Source organism: Pan troglodytes, chromosome 9 (assembly GCF_028858775.2).
Source record: "Pan troglodytes isolate AG18354 chromosome 9, NHGRI_mPanTro3-v2.0_pri, whole genome shotgun sequence".
In the NCBI taxonomy this organism is placed as follows: Eukaryota; Metazoa; Chordata; class Mammalia; order Primates; family Hominidae; genus Pan; species Pan troglodytes.
The window spans coordinates 16112856-16134854 of record NC_072407.2 but is presented as its reverse complement, the minus strand read 5'-3'; the positions used below and the strand labels follow the sequence as shown (position 1 = coordinate 16134854).

General features: G+C 48.9%; 2 protein-coding genes across 7 annotated transcripts in view; one reads left to right on the top strand and one right to left on the bottom strand.

The window, feature by feature from the left end:
* DKK3 (dickkopf WNT signaling pathway inhibitor 3) overlaps positions 1–14836 on the top strand; it is a 46612-nt gene extending 31776 nt beyond the window's left edge. For all 4 annotated transcript variants that reach the window (XM_054662093.1, XM_016920380.3, XM_016920381.4 and 1 more), the window contains exons 5-8: positions 9541–9633; positions 10930–11074; positions 12063–12219; positions 13342–14836. In XM_054662093.1, the coding sequence (XP_054518068.1) occupies positions 9541–9633; positions 10930–11074; positions 12063–12219; positions 13342–13564 (618 nt within the window). In that variant the 3' untranslated portion in view covers positions 13565–14836. The remainder of the gene's footprint in view (positions 1–9540; positions 9634–10929; positions 11075–12062; positions 12220–13341) is intronic.
* A 3966-nt stretch (positions 14837–18802) lies between these two features.
* Positions 18803–21999, bottom strand: part of USP47 (ubiquitin specific peptidase 47) — a 117357-nt gene continuing 114160 nt past the window's right edge. For all 3 annotated transcript variants that reach the window (XM_001171097.6, XM_001171056.6, XM_009459952.2), the window contains one exon: positions 18803–21962. In XM_001171097.6, coding sequence (XP_001171097.1) covers positions 21788–21962 — 175 coding nt within the window. In that variant the 3' untranslated portion in view covers positions 18803–21787. The remainder of the gene's footprint in view (positions 21963–21999) is intronic.

The following is a 21999-nucleotide window of genomic DNA, read 5'->3' as shown; positions in this document are numbered from 1 at the left end:
TATGAAAATATTATTCATTGTTTATCTGAGATTCAACTATGGCTGAGCATCCTATAATTTTATTTGCTAAATCTGACAAATAAAATTCAGCCAAATAAAATTTATTTGCTAAATTTGGCTAAATCTCCTTTAATCTGTCCAATAACCTCATGAGGTTCCCCACTTTGAGGCCCCTAAACAAAGAGGTCCCATGCAAGTGGAATAAGGAGCCATGGAGGAGGCAGCGGGTCTGGGAGACCTGGAAGTGCTGCTGGACTTGTCAGTGCATTTGGGCCTGAAATGCCCATCAGCCTCCTGATCTTCTGCATATGGAGTGCTAACTGTGGACTCGGTGTGTCTGGGGAATAGACCCAGGCCAGGCTCAGTGGCTCCACCCACACAGCGTGCCTTTGGATAGGTGGTGGGGGCTGTGCAGACCCTAAGTCCCCGGAGAAGTGTTGGGGGGAGTGGGTAGAGAGGGCTCTCCCAACGGCTGCCAACCCAGGTGGGATGACAGGCACTTGGATGAGTAGAGACAAGCCGCTTCCTTTGGAGTTAAATATGCGTCTAACTTCTCCAGAGGAAATGCCACTCAGGCTGAAAGAATGTTGGGAGGCTCTGTGTGTGGAGGGCTGGCTCTCGGTGGCCTGGCAGCAGGACAAGATTCCTGGAGGAAGGAACAAGCTTTTCCAGGGACCGACAAAGAGAGAAGGCTCCCAGAGGAGCTCTGGAGGTGGGAGCTGTCTGTATATATTGGAAGGAGAAGAGGGAGGATAGGAGGAGAGAGAGAACTCCAGGACTCTTTCCTGATTAAGGAAGGCATGACAGGCACTAAAGGGTTAGGAGCAGTGTTCTCCATACCCTGGGGTGCCAAGCTCTGCTCGGGGGTGCATTTTCCTCTTTCCTGGGCTGTGTGACTTGGGGGAAGAAAATTGGTGGGAGCAGCCCCAGGCGAGCCAGGCCTTTGCAGACATTGGCACTTTAGAATAACAATAGCTGGCACTGATGGGCTCCTGGCTCCTGCCTGGGTTTTTCCACAGGGCAGTCTCTGCAGCGGGTCAGGCTAGAGCCCCTCAGTGAGGTTTGGGGCCCCCACCCCCTGAGCTGGCTGAGAGTTTCCAGTGTAGCATCCAGGAAAGACTGGAGGCGCCCTGCTGCGTTCCAGACAAATGTGCATCTTACAGGCTCCTGCGACTGGCCTGGTTTTAAGGTCAAAAAAGGACTCTCAGGAATGGGGAAAGCCTGACTTGGGAATCCTGTAGGATAAAAGGGAAGCTGCCTGCTGCTCTTCCTCAGGGCACTGTTGCTAATCCTCCAGTCACCTTGTACCAGGGCCAGCCTTGTGGACCCTGCCCTCCTGCAGCAGGCACAGCTGGCAGTGCTCCACCTCCCTGAGAGTTCCAGAGTTCCCTCCTGCCTCACACTGCCACCTCCTGCCCCCTGGCTGGAGCCCCGACCCAGCCCAACCACTCCCAGAGAGAGCTCCACAGAGCACTGGGTTGCAGTTGAGCAGAACTTGGCTTGAGTGCAGCTCTGCCACTTCTGATTTTGGCAAGTGACTTCACTGTACTGTCTCAGTTTCCTCATCTGTCAAATGGGGCTTCTCTTGCTTACTTTGGAAGACAGGATAGTGTGAGGATGAGCTGAGGTGATGGATGCTCAAGGGTCTAGCCCCCAGGGGTGATTGAATTGTGTCTATTTTTTCTTGTCCCTTGCAGTCTCCTTGTCCTTGTTGGTAGTTGGCCCATCCTGGGCCCTCTCTTGGTTCCATTGCAACTGTCCTCCTTCTTCTTGTCTTCCCCTCCAGAGCAGAGGGCTCTAGGATGAAGCAGGAAGTTGTGCTGTTGGTAATGGGAAGGGCACTGGCTCAAGCCTGATGTTCTGGGCCTTTTCAGTAGAAATGTATTCATTAACAAACAAGACCCATTGGCCCACACTTAAGCTCAGGAGAGGCCATCCTTTGAGCTCCTGCCATGAGTTAAGCACTGCAAATAGAGATCCACTCTAGGGGTACAGTGGGTGGAGGCCACTAAGCACTATTGCATCTGTTATCTCCTTTAATCTGTCCAGTCACTTCATGAGGTTCCCCACTTTACAGATAAGACCCAGAGAGACTCAGTAATTAGGCCAAGATCACCTAGCTTGTAAGTGAATGTGTATTAGAACCCAGGTGTGGGAGCAAAAGCCTATCTCAGCCCTACATGGCCCCAGACGCACTTGTGCCATATGGTCTTGACTTGTGACCCAGCATTATGGCAAGTGCAGCGACAGAGCCTGTAGAGGGGAGTGTGGGGGCCCAGTGGGGAATGGGGAACTGTGCCTGGACTCTCCCAGTGTTGGCACTGCAAGTCCTGCATCCCAGGATACCCCTAGCCCTGGGTGAACCAGGACCTTGGCCGCTGCACCCACACTGCTGACTCTACCAGAGGACCGCCTCTGCTCAGGAGGGTGCCTGGGCCAAGCTGCCTCCCCACCCATGGGTTCTGGGAACAGCCCCACGTCCAGGAGAGGATTATTTGTTTATCTCACAAATTGTACCATCTGTTCATCCTGGGAGCACTCAGGGCCTGGCATGACCACACCACCCCCCAGGGTGCCAGGAAATGGTAATCCACAGATAACATGCCCCACCCAAACCTTCAGTGACTAGAATGTGTACGGGGCTGGGGTGCCAGAGCCTGGCTCAGCCAAGAGACCCTGTTCTGGTCCCTGTGGCTCCACATCCTTTGGAATGTACCAGCACCTCCCCACTGACCACCCCTCTGTCACCTTCTAGCAATAAGATGCTGAAGGCTTAGGAACAGAGCTGACTGTGCGTGGAAGATCCGAAACAGAGGAGATTGGGGCTGCTGGCTTGTATCGGGGGAAGGTGCATGTATTAGTTTGCTAGGGCTGCCATCACAAAGTACCCCAAACAGGACGACTTAACAGGAATCTATTCTGTCACGGTTCTGGAGGCTGGAAGTCTGAAATCAAGATGTCAACAGGATTGTTTCCTTCTGAGAGCTGTGAGGGAAGGATGTGTGCTTTTATGAATGTGTGTGTAAATCTGAGCTTTCCTTCCATCAACACCATTGGGCTCTAAGGCTCTATGACCAGTGGTTCATCTACTGGTCAGTTCGTTCTTTCTGTTATTCTCTTTTTTTTCAAGATGGGGTCCACTGTCTGACTCAGGTTGGAGTGCAGTGGTGCGATCTTGGCTCACTGCAACCTCTGCCTCCCAGGCTCAAGCGATCCTCCCACCTCAGCCTCCCAAGTGGCTGGAATCACAGGTGCATGTCACCATGCCCAGCTAACTTTCTGTTATTCTTTTAGTGAATGGCAGCTGCGAGTCAAGCACATGCTGGGGGAATTAGAGTCAGAGACTGCTCCAGAACTCATGTTGAAATTCAATTTCCATTTTAACAGTATTAAGAGGTGAGACCTTTAAGGGGTATTTAGATCCTGAGGGCTCCACAGTCATAAATGGATTAATGCCATTATTGTGGGAGTTGGTTTCTTATAAAAGGGCAAGTTTGGTCCCCTTTTCTCTTGCCCTTTTTTGTGGCCCTTTCACTTTCTGCCAGGGGATGATGTAGCAAGAAGGCCCTCACCAGATGCTGGCTCCTCAATCTTGGACTTGCCAGCCTGCAGAACCATGAGCCAATAAATTTCTGTTCATTATGAATTACCCAGTCTCAGGTATTCTGCTATAGCAGCAAAAATGGACTAAGATGGTGACTGACCTCAAAGGGTGGCTGTGAGGATCCGAGAGGCATACTAAACTTAAAGCCTGAAGGATGTGCAGGCAACTGGTTGGCGCTTTCTAAACCTCACTCTTGTCCTCTCCTCCTGCACAGTGTGCAGAGCTCTGAGGACAAGTGCATCCTATTGGTGGAGGTCCTGGGCCTCCATTCTGCATGCAGTTGACCCTCACTTCTTGCCCTGAAGATGTTCTCTCCAGAGCCATGGGCTTGAGAGGAGCTTGGGGAAGGCCCTGGCCCTGGAGGCATCCATCCCCAGCAGCCTCTTCCTTTGGGCCTCCGGTGAACAAGAATGTCTGGGATTCCTGAGAAGTGTGGGAAATCCAAGTGCCCAGCCAGTATGAGGAATGAGATGCAGCATCAGAAGGGTCCCAAAGAAGCGGTGCCTCTGCGGGCCCCACACAGACTCTGGGAAAGCCTCCAGGGACTCACTTGTTGTCCTCTCCCTCCTCCAAGTTTTGACTTCTGCTCACTCAGAGCCTCTCTCCTCTGATCAACTCTAAACTGGAAAATCAAAGACTCTGAATGGCTCCTTTGCCATTTTCCACTATTTCATGATAGTGTCAAAGCACCGGGGCTGCTTCCAGCCTGACATTCCTGCCAAATCTGTGCTGTGTTCCCGGTCAGCCCTCGCTCCCGCCAGCTTCTGAGCTTTCTAAATATAGTTCCCTCCTCGGGACAACAAAGAAGCCATCCTCTGAATGACTGCATTCCCCATGGCCAGCTTCTGGGCTGTTTGTCAGATTCCCCCAGCAGGATGGGAGGGAGGAGTGGGGGCAAACAGGAGTGGCCAGGACTGGAGAGGAGCTGCTAAAGTCCATGCAGCAGGGTGCTGTCTTCCAGCCATATGACATTTGGGCCCAGACGCTCAGTGGCTATGGCCTTGACCGTGAGTTCCTGCCTTCTGTCTCTGGGGATGCATGGGGCCCAGAGCCCTGTCCCGGGCAGGTGCTACTAAGTTGTGACTGAAGAAGAGGAGAGAGAAATGGTGATCTCCCCAGCAGGAAATTAAAAGTGTCTGTCGGCTCCAGTCCAGTCAAGCTGGGTGACCTCTGGGCAGATTCTACCCTTCAATCTCAGTTTCCACATCTGTGAAGTAGGGATAAGGACTATGTCAAGGAGACTAGAGAGAAATTGTGCCAGGTGGCGGGCACTAGTGGTCCTATCTGGCCAGGGCTCTGTGCCTGCATGTGATGGATTGCAGGCATAGCCTTTGAAGTGCTTTTTGGTCTGCCTTTCACTTCAGGATGGAGTCCCTCTTCTGGTCCCAGGGCTAAGAGGTAGATAGAGGCCCTGCAAGGTACTCATTCCTTACTAAAACAAGACCCCAAGCCCAGAGCCCCTGCTTTCCCTCCCAGGCCTCTTATTTCTGATTTCAGCTTCTCAGCCATCCAGGGCCCAGTTGGGTGCTGAGGCCCCTTTAAAAAGCCCAGAGCCCCCGCCTTCCCTCCCAGGCCTCTTATTTCTGATTTCAGCTTCTCAGCCATCCAGAGCCCAGTTGGGTGCTGAGGCCCCTTTAACACCTTGGCTCAAATGTGGACAGAACCCTTGAGCACAGCTAAGAGCAATTAGAATTATGGAAGAGAAAAAAACCTGGATTTCTCAGCTCAGGGCCTGTCTGTGCTTGGAGGGCACTGACACATGTCCTCTCCACCCACCCACTCAGTTCTGCTAAGGATAGAGGGCCTGACCTCTTCCTCAGGTCTAACAAACACTGGGAAAGGTGAGGCCAGCCCCTACTGCTAGCGGTCTTCAGGAGAGACTCAATACAAACAGCTTTACTGGATGGAGAGCCTGGCCTTTGTACAACAAAAGGTCACTCTGCCCCAGGACTTGCCTGGGGTGGACATACAGGCCACTGCCCACCTGTTTGACACCCTCAGGATGTAGATAAGTCAGGACTAGATGTTTGATCCCCAAGTGCTGACCAGGACAGAGATGTCAAGTTTTCGTGGATGCCTTAAGGCCCTGTTGATTTAGACCTTCCTTTCTGCTCACAAGCTGGCCCCCTGGCAGGGGTGCACCATGGCGGGATCAGGCATTGGGTGTGTGGAGGAGCAGATGCATAGCTATCTGTTGCTATGGCCACCATTCACCAAGCATGAACTCTGTACAACAGCCCTGCAAAACAGCTCCTGCCTTCATCTTTGTTTTTAATAGAGGTAGAGTCAGCAGCCCAAGGTTTCACAGCTGTTAAGTGGCAAAACTAGGATTCAGTGTGTGCACCTTGGAGTCCTGAAGTTTCTAGTATGACCACAACTCTTAAAGAGTGTGTTCCTGCTGGGAATGGCAGTTGCACATCCAACTAGACAAGCTGGTGGGCTTGATTATAACAAAAGCCTCAAGCTTTCTTGAGGGGAATCATGCGGAACTAACCTACCAGCACTCCTTGCTGATACCCCAAAGGAAACCAGTAGCTTTGGTATATTTAGATTTTTCAAAGGTTTTTGGCAAAGTTCCATGCCAAAATTTTTTTTCCGTACCTAGAAAAACAATTAAGTTTGAAGGGAATATGCTTTGTCATGCATAGGAGCCTGTTTAGGGAAAGGAAGATATTCCTAAGGATGAAAATGCACCCATCTTGATGGATAATTGTAAACAGCAGGGTCTTATAGGAATTGATGCTAGAAGAATCTTAGCTCATATTTTTAATTAAAGATCTGGGAGAGGAAATGTATAGTGAAAATCGCAAGTCTACGAAGGCCTTTCGGGGGAATGAGAAGCCAAATTAATGGAATGTATGTTTTTTGCGCTAGTTCTCAAACCATTGCTAATGATCCGCATTTTGTTGGCCTGTTTGCCACAGTAAGATGCAAGTGCTTTCACCCACTCGACACATATTTATTGTGCGCCCATGATGTTCCAGCCACAGTACTGGGCACAGGCATGAGTGTGGTATTATTCTGCTTTACAGAAGGGCTTTACAAAAGCTTATGGTTTCAACATTTCCCTGCTTTTGTTTATGGTTCTAACCCTTGCTTGTTTTAGAAATCATTATGCAAAGAACAACTGCATTCTTTTTAATGTCTGCATGGAGGGATTTTTCTGTGAAATGACTGTACAATAATCAGTTCCCTCTGGTTGGACATTTCTGTTATTTCTGGATTATAAATAATATAACGATATAGCCTTAAACACCCTTGTTCTCAGATATTTACATATATGGACAAGTGTTTCTGAGAGTAGTCACCAGGAAGGGAACTGATTGGGTCAAAGGACATATACATTTAACTATTTGATAGATACTGATGGATTGCCTGCAAAAAAAAAAAAAAAATCTTCAATTTTAATTACCCCAAAGCATTTGGCAATGCTTATTTCCTGAAACTAACATTGAATATTTTATTAGTTTCCTATTGATGCTGTAACAAATTACCACACATTTACTGGATTAAAACAACACAAATTTACTGTTTTCCAGTTCTGGAGGTCAGAAGTCCAACACAAGTCCCACTGGGCTAAAAGCAAAGAGTGGGCAGGGCTGCATTCCTCTCTGGAGGCTCTAAGAGAGATTCTGCTCCTTGGCCCCTGGCCCCCCTTCCATCTACAAAGCCAGGGATGGCCAATGGAGTGTCTGTGACACCTGGCGTGATATCACTCTGACACTGACTCTTCCTCTATTCCCTTTTCCATTTTTAAAGTCCCTTGTGATTCCGTCAGGTAGGTGCTCCTGGATAATCCAGAGTGCACTCCCTACCTTCAGGTCAGCTGATTAGCAACCTGCATTCCCTCTGCCTCTAATTTCCCCTTCCTATGTAATATAACATACCCACAGGTTCTGGGGAATAGGATGTGAACATCTTTGGGGGTGCTGTTATTCCACCCACCATGGAGACATTCAACCTTTCTAATTTCTTCCATTCTAAGTGAAAAAAATGGTATTATGCTCTTTTAAGTTGCATTTCTTGATCGATTTCATTGGTGAGGTTGAACGCCTTTCTATTTGAAGAGGCAAATTTCTGTTATTCTAAGTTGTCTGTTCATACCCTTTGTCTCCTTTGCTACTGGGTTGCTCTTTCTCTCTCTCTTTTTCCAATTGAATTACGAATTTCTTAAGGGCAGAGGCCTCCTCACATTCACCTTTGTGTCCCCAGTCCCTCAAAATATGGCTGGTTCAGAGAAGGGATTCTGTGCCTGTTGACCCTTCCTTTCTCCCAAATGTCGTCCCTCCCACTCCATTTTCTTGCCATTCTGCTTTGGAAAGAATGTCAGGAGGCTTCCGGCTGAGCAGCCTGAGTTGTGTCTGTGCACAAGAGCGTGTGCTGGGCTGAGACAAAGCGCGTCTGTGATTTGTTCCCAGCCCTGTTGGGACTTCTCTGGCCGTTGGGGCTCTGGCTCAGACTCAGTCCCTTCACTTGGGCGGCCGTTCACCCTACTCAGAGCCTCGGTTTTCTTATCCGTAAAAACAGCGATGGTATCATGACTGACATTTAAGGGGTGCTGGGAAAGTAACTGAAACAAAAGCATCAATGCTTTGCAAGGGAGCACCCTGGTTGCTGGGTCGCCAGCACTTGCAGTGTTGATCAGAGCAGCAGAGCCCCTGGAAGGGGACTGGAGGCAGCTGCCGGAGGTCCAGGCCTGCCCGGCCAGGCTCTTCCAGGTGGGGCTCCACACCCGCATTCAGGATGGGAGGATGCTCTGGGTTAGAGGGGAGAGCCGGTCCTTCCCTTCCTCAAGACCCTTCCAGAAGGTCTGCTGGGCCCCAGAATACCAGGCCTCAGGAGGGTCCTTCTCACCACTGGCTGCTACATGTGGAGCCCTGAACCCCCTTGGCTCAAGGGCTGGTGGTGGAAAGAGACCCTCCACCCTGAACTAGTCACATTATCTTGGAGGGACCTCTCTGCCTCCATTTCCCGGCTGGCAATATAGAGAAGGCAGTCCCTACCTGCCTCCTGCTGGGAGGAGTCACTGAACAAGATCAGGGCCGTCAAGCCTGATACCTCAAAAGGGCGATCAATGGCCATTCCTGTCATCATGTTCCCTCCTCCCCTGCCCTCCTTCCCCTGCTGTAAAGCTGCCGGTTCGTAGGCCTGAGCCTGACAGCAGGTCCAGGAGCTGAAGCAGCCCTGCTTCTGCCAGTGACCGGCGACCATGGCAGGTCACAGTGCCCTCGGCCATGCCTCCCTGTTCTGTGACTCAGGCCTTGGGGTGGACAGATTCCCCTCACTCCCTCTCTCCCTGTTTCTCCAGCCAGGCAGAGCTGGCAGCCATGAGGAGACAGCACCTGGGCTGGGAGGGCTGGAGTCCAGCCACCCTCCTCTAATTCATTTCCAAGCTGGCAGCTGCCTTTCCCTCTTGCAGGGACCCTAGACCCAGGACCCTGAGGGCGCTCTCTGTGGGCAGGGCTGTGGCTTTCTGGCAGGGTCCCTAGCGATGCCCCCTCTGCTGCCTCCCAGTCTTCACAGTCAGCAGAGCCCTTGAGGCCTGTCTTCCAGCCTTTCCTGTGCAGTCGGGCGGGCCTGGACCTCATTAGCACTTTTTATTAAATCCATATGTTCTGTGTGGAAGACCAGCCCTGAGTCCCTGTGCTCCCGCCCTGGGTGTGAGTGGGGGAGAACTGTGCACAGATGGCGATTGTGTGAATTTGGTGTGGGATCCTCCAGGCTCTGGGCTGCCAAGCCTCCTAGGCATGGAGATGCTGAACGGCAGTGCAGCCAGGCAGGGATCAGGAGCGACTAGAGTCTGGAGGCCTTTCCTGACCCTGCTGAGCCTGTGGGGTCAAGAATGGGGAATGGAAGCGGGCCTGGCCCTTCCTGGGCACTGTGGGCCTGCTGCTCTGCTCTCCATTGACACATCTGCTCCCTGTGCCCTTCCCCAGGAGTGCATCATCGACGAGGACTGTGGGCCCAGCAAGTACTGCCAGTTTGCCAGCTTCCAGTACACCTGCCAGCCATGCCGGGGCCAGAGGATGGTGAGTATGCCAGGGCCTCTGGGGCTGTGGCACCAGGGTCTCGGGCACCTGGGGGAGAAAGCCAGGGGCCCCAGCGTTCTCAGCTGGGCTTCCCAGAAGAGCCTCACCATGATGGGGAGGACCCAAGAGGGCTCCCCAGAGGGCTGACTCCTGGAGGACAAGGAAATCATTCCAGTTTGGGATGACAGGAAGCCATCTGCAGACCCAGGGCCACTCCCATCCACCCCATGTCCTCTGGTCATGTTGTTTGTGTCATTGATGGTAGAGAAGGGGAGGGATGGCCAGGCACCGTGGCTACACCTGTAATCCCAGCACTTTGGGGAGACCAAGGCAGAAGAATCTCTTGAGGCCGGGAGTTCAAGAAGGGGAGGGAAGGGAGAGGAGGTGTCCCTACACCTGTTGCTTCCCCTGGGGATGACCCATCCTAATAGACAAACAGAGACATTCCGGCAGCCCCCAGGCAGGGAGAGCGGCAGCTGCTCTCCTTCTGGACCTGCACCCCACCCACCAGATCTTTCTCCAATCTGCCAATAAGAGAGGGCAGAGGGACAGGGCAAGAAGAGGCCAGGGCACTGCCCCAGTGCAGGTTACATTGGGAAATGTGGAGCCAGGGCAAAGGAGACTCTTCACCCAACAGGCATTTTGGACGAAGCCACATGGACTCACAGACTTTTCATAGTCATTTTTCCTTATTCAGACAATAACACAGCATGCTAATAAGCTTGGAAAGTCAAGCAGTTCTTATTACCTTACCCGACTGTCTGTGGTGAGGCCACTGCTGTTGCACCTCCCAGCCAACCCCACTCCGTACCATCACTGGGCACAGCCGTGGGGACCTCACTTTGCTCTCTAACTGCCATGCCCTGTGTGGCTGCAGGACCCTGGCACCCACAGGCCATCCTCATCTTGGGCTGGCTTGGGCCTTAGTTTAATCGGCTCATCATTGGGCCTTGCCTCTTTGGGCCTGGACCTAGGGACCTAAGGAAAAAGGGAACAGCACAAGTCTGTGGGGACCACAAAGACCCCCTGCTGTTCTTTGCAAAATCTTGAGCTGTGGAGAAAGACTCAGATCCATGAGTCCTCCCGGTGCCATTTTTCCAGCGTTCTGACCCCCATGTCTCGCCAGCCAAGCTCCCACCTCTGTCCCATTGACTTTCACTGAAATCTCAGCCTGGTCTGCCTGTCTCTACAATGGGAGGATGCAGGTTGGCCTATCTGTGGTATCTTCAGGCTGGGCTCTCAGCAGGCCCCCAGTCCCTAAGCCGCTGGCTCTAGGCTCTTTCCACCTGTCCGCAGCTCTGCACCCGGGACAGTGAGTGCTGTGGAGACCAGCTGTGTGTCTGGGGTCACTGCACCAAAATGGCCACCAGGGGCAGCAATGGGACCATCTGTGACAACCAGAGGGACTGCCAGCCGGGGCTGTGCTGTGCCTTCCAGAGAGGTGAGTGGCCTCCCCTCAGATGCAGGAAAAACCCTGTCCCAAGCTCCACCACACTGGACCTCCTGGAGCCGCGTCCATGCCAACCACATGGTTTCGCGTCCCACCTCTTGGATAGGCTCCCAAATGCTCATCAGTGTGTGCTGCACTCCCACAGCCTCTGCCCGGAGTGGGAAGACCACCTCTTTTTTTTCCCCTGTTGATGCTCAGAAAAGTTAAATGACTTCAGGATGCAAAAGCCCAGTCTGGAATGGGGTGGGACTAGCAGCCCCCTCCCTCCCACCACTCCTTATTTCCCAGGTTCCTTTACCTGTGAATCACCCGCTTCCACTCCCATCTTCCGTCCTGCCTCTCCCAGGTGAGGTCTGCTCAGGCTCTCTCCGCCCCCACTAGGGTTTTGAAAAATTCTCATTTGCCGCCTCCCCAGCTCTGCATCCCCAGCCCACTAGTCCTCCCTGTACCTGCCGCCTCCGTGATCTTCCTAAAGGGCTGCTTTTTGGGTGTTGCTCCCCTGGGACCTGCAGCAGCTCCTGTTGTCTCCCACGATGTTCAGACTCCTTAGGCTGTCTTGTGAGGCCTCATGCAGCTCCAACTTACTTGCCCTCCTTTTCTCTCCACTACTTCTTGGCCTATTTGGGAATTTCACCGGCCCTGACATTTTCCACTGAGCTCAACCCCAGGCCTTTGCTGGTGCTGTCCCTCTGCCTGAATGCCTTTGCCTCACTCTTAATTTCTCCAGACTTTCTGGCCCTCAAAATCCAGCAGAAGCCCACCTCTTCCAGGCAGTCCTCCCTGCTTCAGCCCTACCAATCATTCCCTCCTGAGCCCAGGCTGCCATTCTTGTTTCCTGTCATTGCGTATCTTCAAAACTAACCTGCACTTTGGGGTTGAGGGTGGGAGGTAGGAGGTTATGTTCCATTTCTTTGCCCCTCCCTTTGGAGCCCTTCTACCCTACACGGGGCACACAGGGGTGACTCTGGGCTGGTTCCAGGCCTGCTGTTCCCTGTGTGCACACCCCTGCCCGTGGAGGGCGAGCTTTGCCATGACCCCGCCAGCCGGCTTCTGGACCTCATCACCTGGGAGCTAGAGCCTGATGGAGCCTTGGACCGATGCCCTTGTGCCAGTGGCCTCCTCTGCCAGCCCCACAGGTGAGGCCCCCTAACCCTCACTCTCAGGGAGCCAAGGGCTAAGGAGGTGCCATCCAGCAGGGGCGTAGGAGCAGGAGCAGGTTTTCCCTGGGGGAGATGTAGATTCCCTTTAGGATTGGTTTGAGAGGTCGTTGGGTCATGCAGATGGAAGGGTCCAATCAGCAGTCGGTTCTAGGGGTCTGGAGCCCAGGCTGCCCAGGAGGCACAGATCTGGGGCTCATCTAGCTGGTGGCTGAAGCTTCATGAGTGGATGGTCCAGGGAGAGGACATGGAGGGAGAAAAGCCTGGGCTCCCTCCCCAGACCTGTCACAATGACAGATAAGCAGAGAAAAAGGAGCTGGCAGAGAGGCCACGGGGAGGCCAGGAGTGGCCACCAAGGTGGAGGGTGCAGCCCACACTGTCTGAGGCTGCTGAGACTCCATGAGGCACGAGGCTCAAGCCTGGCCAGCTTCTCAGGGCACATCTCCCTGTCCTCCCCGCAGCCTCTACTCAATCTTCTCTCCCAACAGAATCCAGGGCTGCTGGGCAGACAGGCAGAACTCCCATTCCCCATGGCTCTGTGCAGTGGCTCACACCTGTAATCCCAGAGCTTTGGGAGGCCAATGCAGGAGGATTGCTTGAGGCCAAGAGTTCAAGACCAGCCTGGGCAACATAGGGAGATCCCATCTCTACCAAACACATTAATTTTTTTTAAAAAAAGGAATTCTTCCTCCCTATTCCCACAGAGGTCCATGGCTCCCTGCATGTGGCTAGACTACACCCCAGAGTCAGGCTGACTCCTGCCTGGAGGCCCGAATGGGCCACGGTCTTTGAGGGGCTGTGGTGCTGCTATATAGCACTCAGGTCCTGCCCCTGGGCTGCGGGGCCTGAGAGTCACAGGAGGTCAGGCCTGCGCTGGAGGAGGGGAAGCTGCCCCCCACCAGCACATTCTCCCAAAGTGAGCCTCCCTCAGCCATCATTTTAAGATAGATGTTGACGGGAAGTGAAGTGTCTCTGTTGAAGAGACAGGAGAGGAGGGGGCATGAAGGCGAGGCTGGGAGCCCCACAGAGTCAGGGCACCTTAGCTTTCGGCCTGGGCAGGCTCCCAGGTTTAGAGCCTGGCTTTGTCCCATCTCTCCCCAGCCACAGCCTGGTGTACGTGTGCAAGCCGACCTTCGTGGGGAGCCGTGACCAAGATGGGGAGATCCTGCTGCCCAGAGAGGCCCCCGATGAGTATGAAGTTGGCAGCTTCATGGAGGAGGTGCGCCAGGAGCTGGAGGACCTGGAGAGGAGCCTGACTGAAGAGATGGCGCTGGGGGAGCCTGCGGCTGCCGCCGCTACACTGCTGGGAGGGGAAGAGATTTAGATCTGGACCAGGCTGTGGGTAGATGTGCAATAGAAATAGCTAATTTATTTCCCCAGGTGTGTGCTTTAGGCGTGGGCTGACCAGGCTTCTTCCTACATCTTCTTCCCAGTAAGTTTCCCCTCTGGCTTGACAGCATGAGGTGCTGTGCATTTGTTCAGCTCCCCCAGGCTGTTCTCCAGGCTTCACAGTCTGGTGCTTGGGAGAGTCAGGCAGGGTTAAACTGCAGGAGCAGTTTGCCACCCCGTCCAGATTATTGGCTGCTTTGCCTCTACCAGTTGGCAGACAGCCGTTTGTTCTACATGGCTTTGATAATTGTTTGAGGGGAGGAGACGGAAACAATGTGGAGTCTCCCTCTGATGGGTTTTGGGGAAATGTGGAGAAGAGTGCCCTGCTTTGCAAACATCAACCTGGCAAAAATGCAACAAATGAATTTTCCACGCAGTTCTTCCCATGGGCATAGGTAAGCTGTGCCTTCAGCTGTTGCAGATGAAATGTTCTGTTCACCCTGCATTACATGTGTTTATTCATCCAGCAGTGTTGCTCAGCTCCTACCTCTGTGCCAGGGCAGCATTTTCATATCCAAGATCAATTCCCTCTCTCAGCACAGCCTGGGGAGGGGGTCATTGTTCTCCTCGTCCATCAGGGATCTCAGAGGCTCAGAGACTGCAAGCTGCTTGCCCAAGTCACACAGCTAGTGAAGACCAGAGCAGTTTCATCTGGTTGTGACTCTAAGCTCAGTGCTCTCTCCACTAACCCACACCAGTCTTGGTGCCACCAAAAGTGCTCCCCAAAAGGAAGGAGAATGGGATTTTTCTTTTGAGGCATGCACATCTGGAATTAAGGTCAAACTAATTCTCACATCCCTCTAAAATTAAACTACTGTTAGGAACAGCAGTGTTCTCACAGTGTGGGGCAGCCATCCTTCTAATGAAGACAATGATATTGACACTGTCCCTCTTTGGCAGTTGCATTAGTAACTTTGAAAGGTATATGACTGAGCGTAGCATATAGGTTAACTTGCAGAAACAGTACTTAGGTAATTGTAGGGCGAGGATTATAAATGAAATTTGCAAAATCACTTAGCAGCAACTGAAGACCATTATCAACCACGTGGAGAAAATCAAACCGAGCAGGGCTGTGTGAAACATGGTTGTAATATGCAGACTGTGAACACTGAACTCTACGCCACTCCACAAATGATGTTTTCAGGTGTCATGGACTGTTGCCACCATGTATTCATCCAGAGTTATTAAAGTTTAAAGTTGCACATGATTGTATAAGCATGCTTTCTTTGAGTTTTAAATTATGTATAAACATAAGTTGCATTTAGAAATCAAGCATAAATCACTTCAACTGCTCTTCTGTAGTTCTTGGATTTCTTTTCCCTTTTGACTTTGAATAAATGTAAAATCCTTTCAGCCAGAAAAAGTAAAATAGAAACGATCTGTATTAAAAATCTTCCATAGAAGCAAATTTTCCACCCAACTGAAGCACACCTCTTTCAGCATCAAAATATTTTAGAAATCTTAACTATTTTTGGATGGGAATTTGTCTTAAAGAGTGTAAATGCTTCACGGCCTTCTGAAAGGACAAATGGAGTATGTATGACTCTTTTTTTAGGGGAGCCTTCTTTAATCAAATGCAGTTCTGGGCCATAACACAGTAAGATCCTCAAGGACCATAATATTAGAGCTACTATATCGAAGTCAGCTGCGTGGCAAGTGCCAGATTAGGCAGTCTACCTATATTCATTCATTTAATCTTCACTGAACTCCATGAGCATTTTCTTCATTTCACAGATGAACAAATGGAGGTGCAAAGAGATTGACAGAGTAGAAGTCAGACAAAAACAGCATCTAGTACAGTATGTCCAGGTTATAGTGATTATTTTAAGATCAAATAGGGAGCTGTTTTCTATTCAATGTCAGAAACCATCAGGACCACCCTACATTCTGGTTACTCAACAGATATCTACCGAGAGCCTCCTCAGAACCAGGTGCTGTGGTACGCTTTGGGGTGCCAAGCTGACCCAGATAGGGTCCCTACCTTGAAGGCATCCCAGTCTAATGAGGGAGACACAGCCAGAGCAAGCAATGACAAAACAAAGACAGTCAACCCGATGTGGGAACAGAGGTGTTACGGAAGCCTCAGTGGAGCACTTGGGGAGAGCTGGCATGGGAACTGGCTCTTGAAGATGATAGGAGTTTATCAGGAAGCCAGAGGGCACAGGAAAGGGCTTTCTGGGCCATGGGCAGAGGGAGGGAGGCACAAGGGTCAGGTGCCATGTAGGGGAAACTGCAAGTCATTTGCAGTGGCTGGAAGGCAAGGAAAGCTTGAGGAAGCATTTAGAGAAGAGGCTAAAAATTATGTCATCCAAAAAATGATTGAAAACATTGTGGTAAATGAGATAAAACTAGGTCCCCCATAGTTGTATATGTAGATATAGTAGGCTGCTCCATTTTGTCATGATAGCCACAAACTTGTAAGAACATGAGAGGCTTTGCAAAATACTTAGCTGAAGCAAGCATCTGAGTAGCATCTGAGTGTCTCCTTTACTGAGTCCTGAGTGAAATGTGGGAGGGGCTGGGTGGAGGTGGTGCTTGAATACCTTGCTGCTGCTCTCTCCCAAAGCCAGAGTTCCTGCCAAGCCATGGCAGATGCCGTCAGGTAAACTGCTCAACAGCTGTTCCCAGTCCCTCCAGCAGCTAGGGCTGGCCCCATGACCCAGGAAATGTAAGGGGAGGGCTCCCAGAGTTTCTGGAATTTTTTCCCAATTGACAAAAGGAGAGTGGCAAACAAGAATGGAGCTCCTGCCCTCCATCCACTTTCCCTGCCTTTGAGTATGGTGCTCAGGAAGTGACATTTGGCTCTGGGGCAGCCATCTGGTGATCATGTGATCAACAGGGCTGCATTCCTCTGGAGGCTCTGGGGAGAGTCCATTTCCTTGCTGTTTTTTAGCCTCTATAGGTCACTGGCATTCCTTGGCTCATGGGCCCCTTCATCTTCAAATCCTGCAATGACAGTTCTGTCCTTCTCAGGTGCCAGCTCTCTGGCTTTCTACAGCTGGGAAAGGTTCTCCACTTCTGGGGACCCATGTGATCAAATTGCGCCCACCTAGATAATCCAGAATAATCTTCCCACGTCAAGGTCCTTAACCTTAATTGCATCTGCAAAATCTCTTTTGCCCTGTCAGGTAAATAATCACAGGATACAGGGTTTAGGATGTGGCCCTACCACAGAAAGAGTCTTTGAGTCCTCGACATTGAGGAGGAAACCAATCCTGTTCTCCACCATCTCTGGGCACCTTAAGTAAACCACCGATATTATTATTGATAAAGCTGGTGTTAGCTTTTCTGTTATTTGAAGCCAAAAAGCATTTCTGACACAGGAGCTATTTGCATGATGAACCATAGCCTGCAGGAGAACAAAGCCCAACTGGTTCTCTGGGCCTGTGGGGAGGGAGGATGAGGTTGAAGAGGGAAGGGAGGGGCCTGCTGTAGTGCGAGGGACAAAGACAGGAAGAGAAAAAAGGCATTAGGTATTCCTGTGGTCTGCGCATCCTCTCCAGATACTCAAGAAATGCAATTCAACTATTTGGAGATTACTTTTTGATAGCTATGCTTGGTTTCTAAATGCAGCTAGGCCCCTGCACACAGGGCTTGCTGAAAGTGGCCACCTCAGCAGCAGCAGCACAATTGCCCTGTATAAAGATGACCGAGGGAGGGTGAAATCCCCTTTTGGGAGATTGTGGTGTTTGGAAAACAGATTCTTCCCCTCCCTGACACTCCGTTGAGGGAGGAGAGGTTAGATTTTATTCCCTTGGCTGAAACTTCTGAGGGGAACTTTTTGAGACACTCATGGAAGATCAAATTGAGGGTCGAAGACTTGGTAGGGACTAGTGCAGCATGGGATAGTGGTATTCACTGCAGAGAAGTGTCTGCCAGCAGGAGGCTGGCAAAAGACACTGTCAAATTTCATGAGGGAGCACCAACGCTGTTAGGAGTTGGGTCCTTTGCTGATAGGACCTGCAGGGCATCTACCTTTAGGTCTACAAAACAGTTAGTAGTGACCAGGCACAAGGGGACAGTAACCTTACCAGCCTCATTGCTAAGAAGTGGTTAGCACATGTCTTTACCCCGCTCTTCCTGGCCTCTTCCACCACCAGTCAAGCTGGTGCAGGAGTTGGCAGGGACAGCACATCTTGGAGGCACTATGGAGGTTCAGGGGAGCTTTGAATGAAACCACTGAACTTTAAGATAAGATTGTCTTAATAATGCAAAATGACTTAAAAGTCACAGGATTGCACTGAGCACTTGATAAGCCCACTGCCCAGTGGGTAACTGCATTTGACAAAACAATTGGCACAGTTATGAAAAAAATGTAAGCATTGAGTATTTTTATCTCCATAAATTATACTCTTCAAGCAGGTTACTTAAGCATTATAAAAGAGGCTGAAAACAGGTGGGGAGAGGGCAGGTGGGAAACATGGAAAGCAGAGGGAAGGGGAGCTTGGTGCCCACCTGTGAGGCAAAGTTTTAGGGTCCAATAACAATTTCTGACCTGGTGAGCTGACACTCACAGTTGAGATCAATTCTCTTGTACAGGTGAGCGGGTGAGGAGGTGGAAAGGGGCAGTGCTGTGATGGGGAAGGGGCAGAGCATTCCTCTCAACTCTCTTTTGCCCTCCTAGCTGGACCTACTGATGGCTGCACTCTTTTCTAAATAGTAACACATGCTCCAATGCATGCTTGAGTTTGTGCAGTATTCTTGTTTCTGAAAGTCAAGTTGTGACAATTAATGCTGTATCTAACCAAATGATCACAGCCTCCCTCTTCCCCATGGGAACTACAATCAAGAAGCATCTTCCAATTTCATGTACACTAAACCTAGGTGGCCACAAGCTTCATTTGGGCCATGAACTCCTTTGAAACCCTCATAAAAACTGTCCTACTATCTCCCTGGTAAATCACACATACACAGAGTTTTGCCTTTCAGGACATATGGCCTTATAAGATTTTGACTACTAGTGACCAAAATGTTGATGTTTTTCAAAAATTACACAGAATTGTTAAGATGGAATAGTTTTATTCAGCAAACAAAAAACTTGCTAATTCAGAGTATCCTCTAGTCCACGTAATGTGGTTTAGACTACATTTGCAAAATTAGGGCCTTGACGCTGAACAAAATAAAATCCAGAGGAAGAACTACAGTATCCAATCAAAAAGGAAGTACTAGCAAATGAACCAGAATAAAAGACTTTATTGTATTCCATACATTCACAGGTCACTTCCAGATTTAGTAACAACACTGCAATGCTATGATGCTGTGCGGTCATTTAGCTTAAACCACAGTGTAAGTTGGTAGCTCTCTCCTGCTCTCTTGGCCTCTAGATGTATCACAATACAATTCCTAACTGTGGCCTGGCAACCAATGCTTATTTCATTGGATTATTTTCTGACTGGGACATGAGTTCATCGCATCTTCCCAGAATTTTAAAGTACCTTCCCTTACATTATAAGAGATGACCAAACACTCTAGTGTGAGGGCTGCTTCACACACTGTTCTTATCTATCATGATTGCTCTTCCTTACATACACGTCCCGTACAGACCAGCTACACACGGCATGGTCCTGAAACCACAGCTTTTGTTTCTTTGGCCAGAATGCACCTCTCACCTTGAGTGCCCGCCTTAGAAACACAGGTACTTGGTTCTCACAGGGTGTGCATGGTTGGCACAAGTTCATCTGCCCCACGGTAAAAGCTCTTCAAAACCTTTGCATGACTTGTGGGGAGCAGGGTCACAATGTGTTGCATGTGACCTGCCTCAGCCTCAAAAGATAAGAGATCATGAGGCTCCACCGCCCCCGGGCTCAGGAAACTTGATCCACATCGCTAGGGCTCTGCCTGTTAGGTTATGGATGCTCACCTGACTCTCTGAAGCAGAGGGAGGCTGACACAGATTAGCTTTTATTGAAATTATTAAAGTGCAACTTTGTGTTTTCACTCTATCAGGCACTGAAAAGCAAGAAGCTTTTAATTTTTTCTTTTCTATAATGAAATATATTTTCTTTACTCTTATTTGTATCTGTAATACACCTGCAATTAGAAACAGCAGTTAAACATAAAACACATAACAGAGCAGAAGGCACAGTCTGAAGAGTGGGTATCAGAAGAATTTTGCCGTTTACGCTCATAGGAATACTAAACCAAACCCAATCAGACCAAACTCCAAAGCCCATTTTGTTTACAAGTCTGCCTCTCTTGTGCGATAGCAAGTCAGTCCTTTAAAGCAGAAACCCCATTTACTAACCCTACATCCCAAGTAAGCAGGCCTGTATCAGAACCAAATAGCTGTCCTCTTACATCAGAAAATCTAAGTGATCTGAAAGACAATTCATCACAAGTGTTTCCAATTTTCTTCTGAGAACATCACCAATCCCACTAATGCAAACTCAGAACATTACTTCAGTCAAATTTCGCTAAATGCTATAGCTTTCTTCAAATAAAAATTAGCCAGAAAAATACCTTAGAAAAGATTTTTTTTTTCATTGTGGATTCCAGGAGACTTTTAAGACATTATGGAATTCTCGGTGATTATATTCAAATGGCAGAGCCACATTTGCTAACAGTATTTTCTAATTTTATCTTTCTTACTTATAAGAAAAAAAGGGTAAAAATCGGATCTGAAATACTGACAGGGTTCCCCAAAGTTAGATATTAACACAGCTTTTCATTTCTCTTATGAGAACTTTACTGTAAATATACCTTTATCATAGAAATGAGATATCCAATACACATTACAAAATGTCATATTTAAAGATGACAAATCTATTCTTAACCCAGATTCTTCATCCACAGAAGTTTAATGACTAAAATAACACAACAGAATGAACAAATGTTTTATTGGCATGTTCATTGTTGTAAACAGCATCTGGCATGAAAAAGTTTTACCAAAACCTTTTTTATTGATTTTTATAAATTAGATGGTATGTCAAAATTTATGTAGAATTGTGTGCATTGAGTACTTTTATTTAGCAAAGCAAAAACTTGCTGATACTAATAAACTCTGCAATGAAATCATGTTGACTGCATCAGTCTGTACCATGACCTGACCTCATTAGCAAGTTTATTCTGAACAATGTTACGACGTTTCCCAAAAGTTAAACTACATGTAACTACAAATTGACTCTAAAAATTAAAACTGGACTTACAAGCATTCTAGAAGATTCAAACTTGAAGTAAATCTTCAAAACTAGATGTACAAAGAGAAAAAAATTGAAGCCGCTGAACAGAGAAACCTCATTAACAAGGGCAACGACAATCCTATGGGACCTAGCACTGAGGAACCTCACTGAGGATTACATTTACATAGATTGCTATACTTCTCAATGTACACAAATGTACAGAATGAATGATACGTGAAAAGAATAATCATGGCAGATAGTTGAACTGCAATTATGATAACTCAACAGGATCAATTTTATTTACATGCTGAATAAATGAATGAAACATATTCTCTACATCCATAACTTAAGTACAATCAGTTATAATTACAACACTGCAGCAATCTGAGCTGCCACCTGCTGGGATCGGTCTAAGGGAAACGTTCTGATGTTCCAGAATAATGTTCTTAATACTCTGCAAAAAATGAAACAAAATAAAAACACAACTTCACAATTCCTTACTGGGTTATGGCTGGTTCTAAGAATTTCTTTTCTTCAGCTCCTGTTTTTGCTGCTTTCCAAGAGTCAACACACGTTGGATTTACTTCTGAATTGTCAATGAGGTAATGTGTGTATCAGTGAAATAAACAGAAAATTCATTCATTCATGGCCTTTGCACAGCTTTTATTATTAAGCTATGAGCATCCTGTTTGAGGCTAGTTTTACTAGCGGCTATGTGCACATTTGTCTGCAATAAAAGAAGTTTACTCATTCCCCTGTCCCCTTTTCTAATAGAAGGTTAGCTTTTTTTGTTTTTTTTTTTTATTTTTTTGCACATCCCTTTTCACTTTACAGTACATTTGACTATAGTGCACAACATGATTCCGAGTCAAAACAGTGGCCCATTGGGCACTGAGCTTCTGATTGGTGTAGGGCAGTCCAATCAGTGCTGGTGTCACTGGGTTACCCCAACCATGTCCGGCCAAAATGGCACTACCCAGTGGTAGTGAACCATCTAATTAAAACCAAACTCCCCCAGGGAAAATGCTACACTATCAGAGTCAGTCTTGAGTGAGATCTTTATTTGGTGCTCCATCCAGATATATTTTTAGTGCTTTCTCTTTACGAGGTGAGTATGTTACACGATGTCCAGTCTTCTGGAGTCGACTGCTTTCTTTTTTCATCAGTTCATTTCTTTGCTCATCTGTCAATTCCATTAATTCTTCTGTTTTATCCCTACATATAAAATATTAATCACATATTAGTCCAGTAG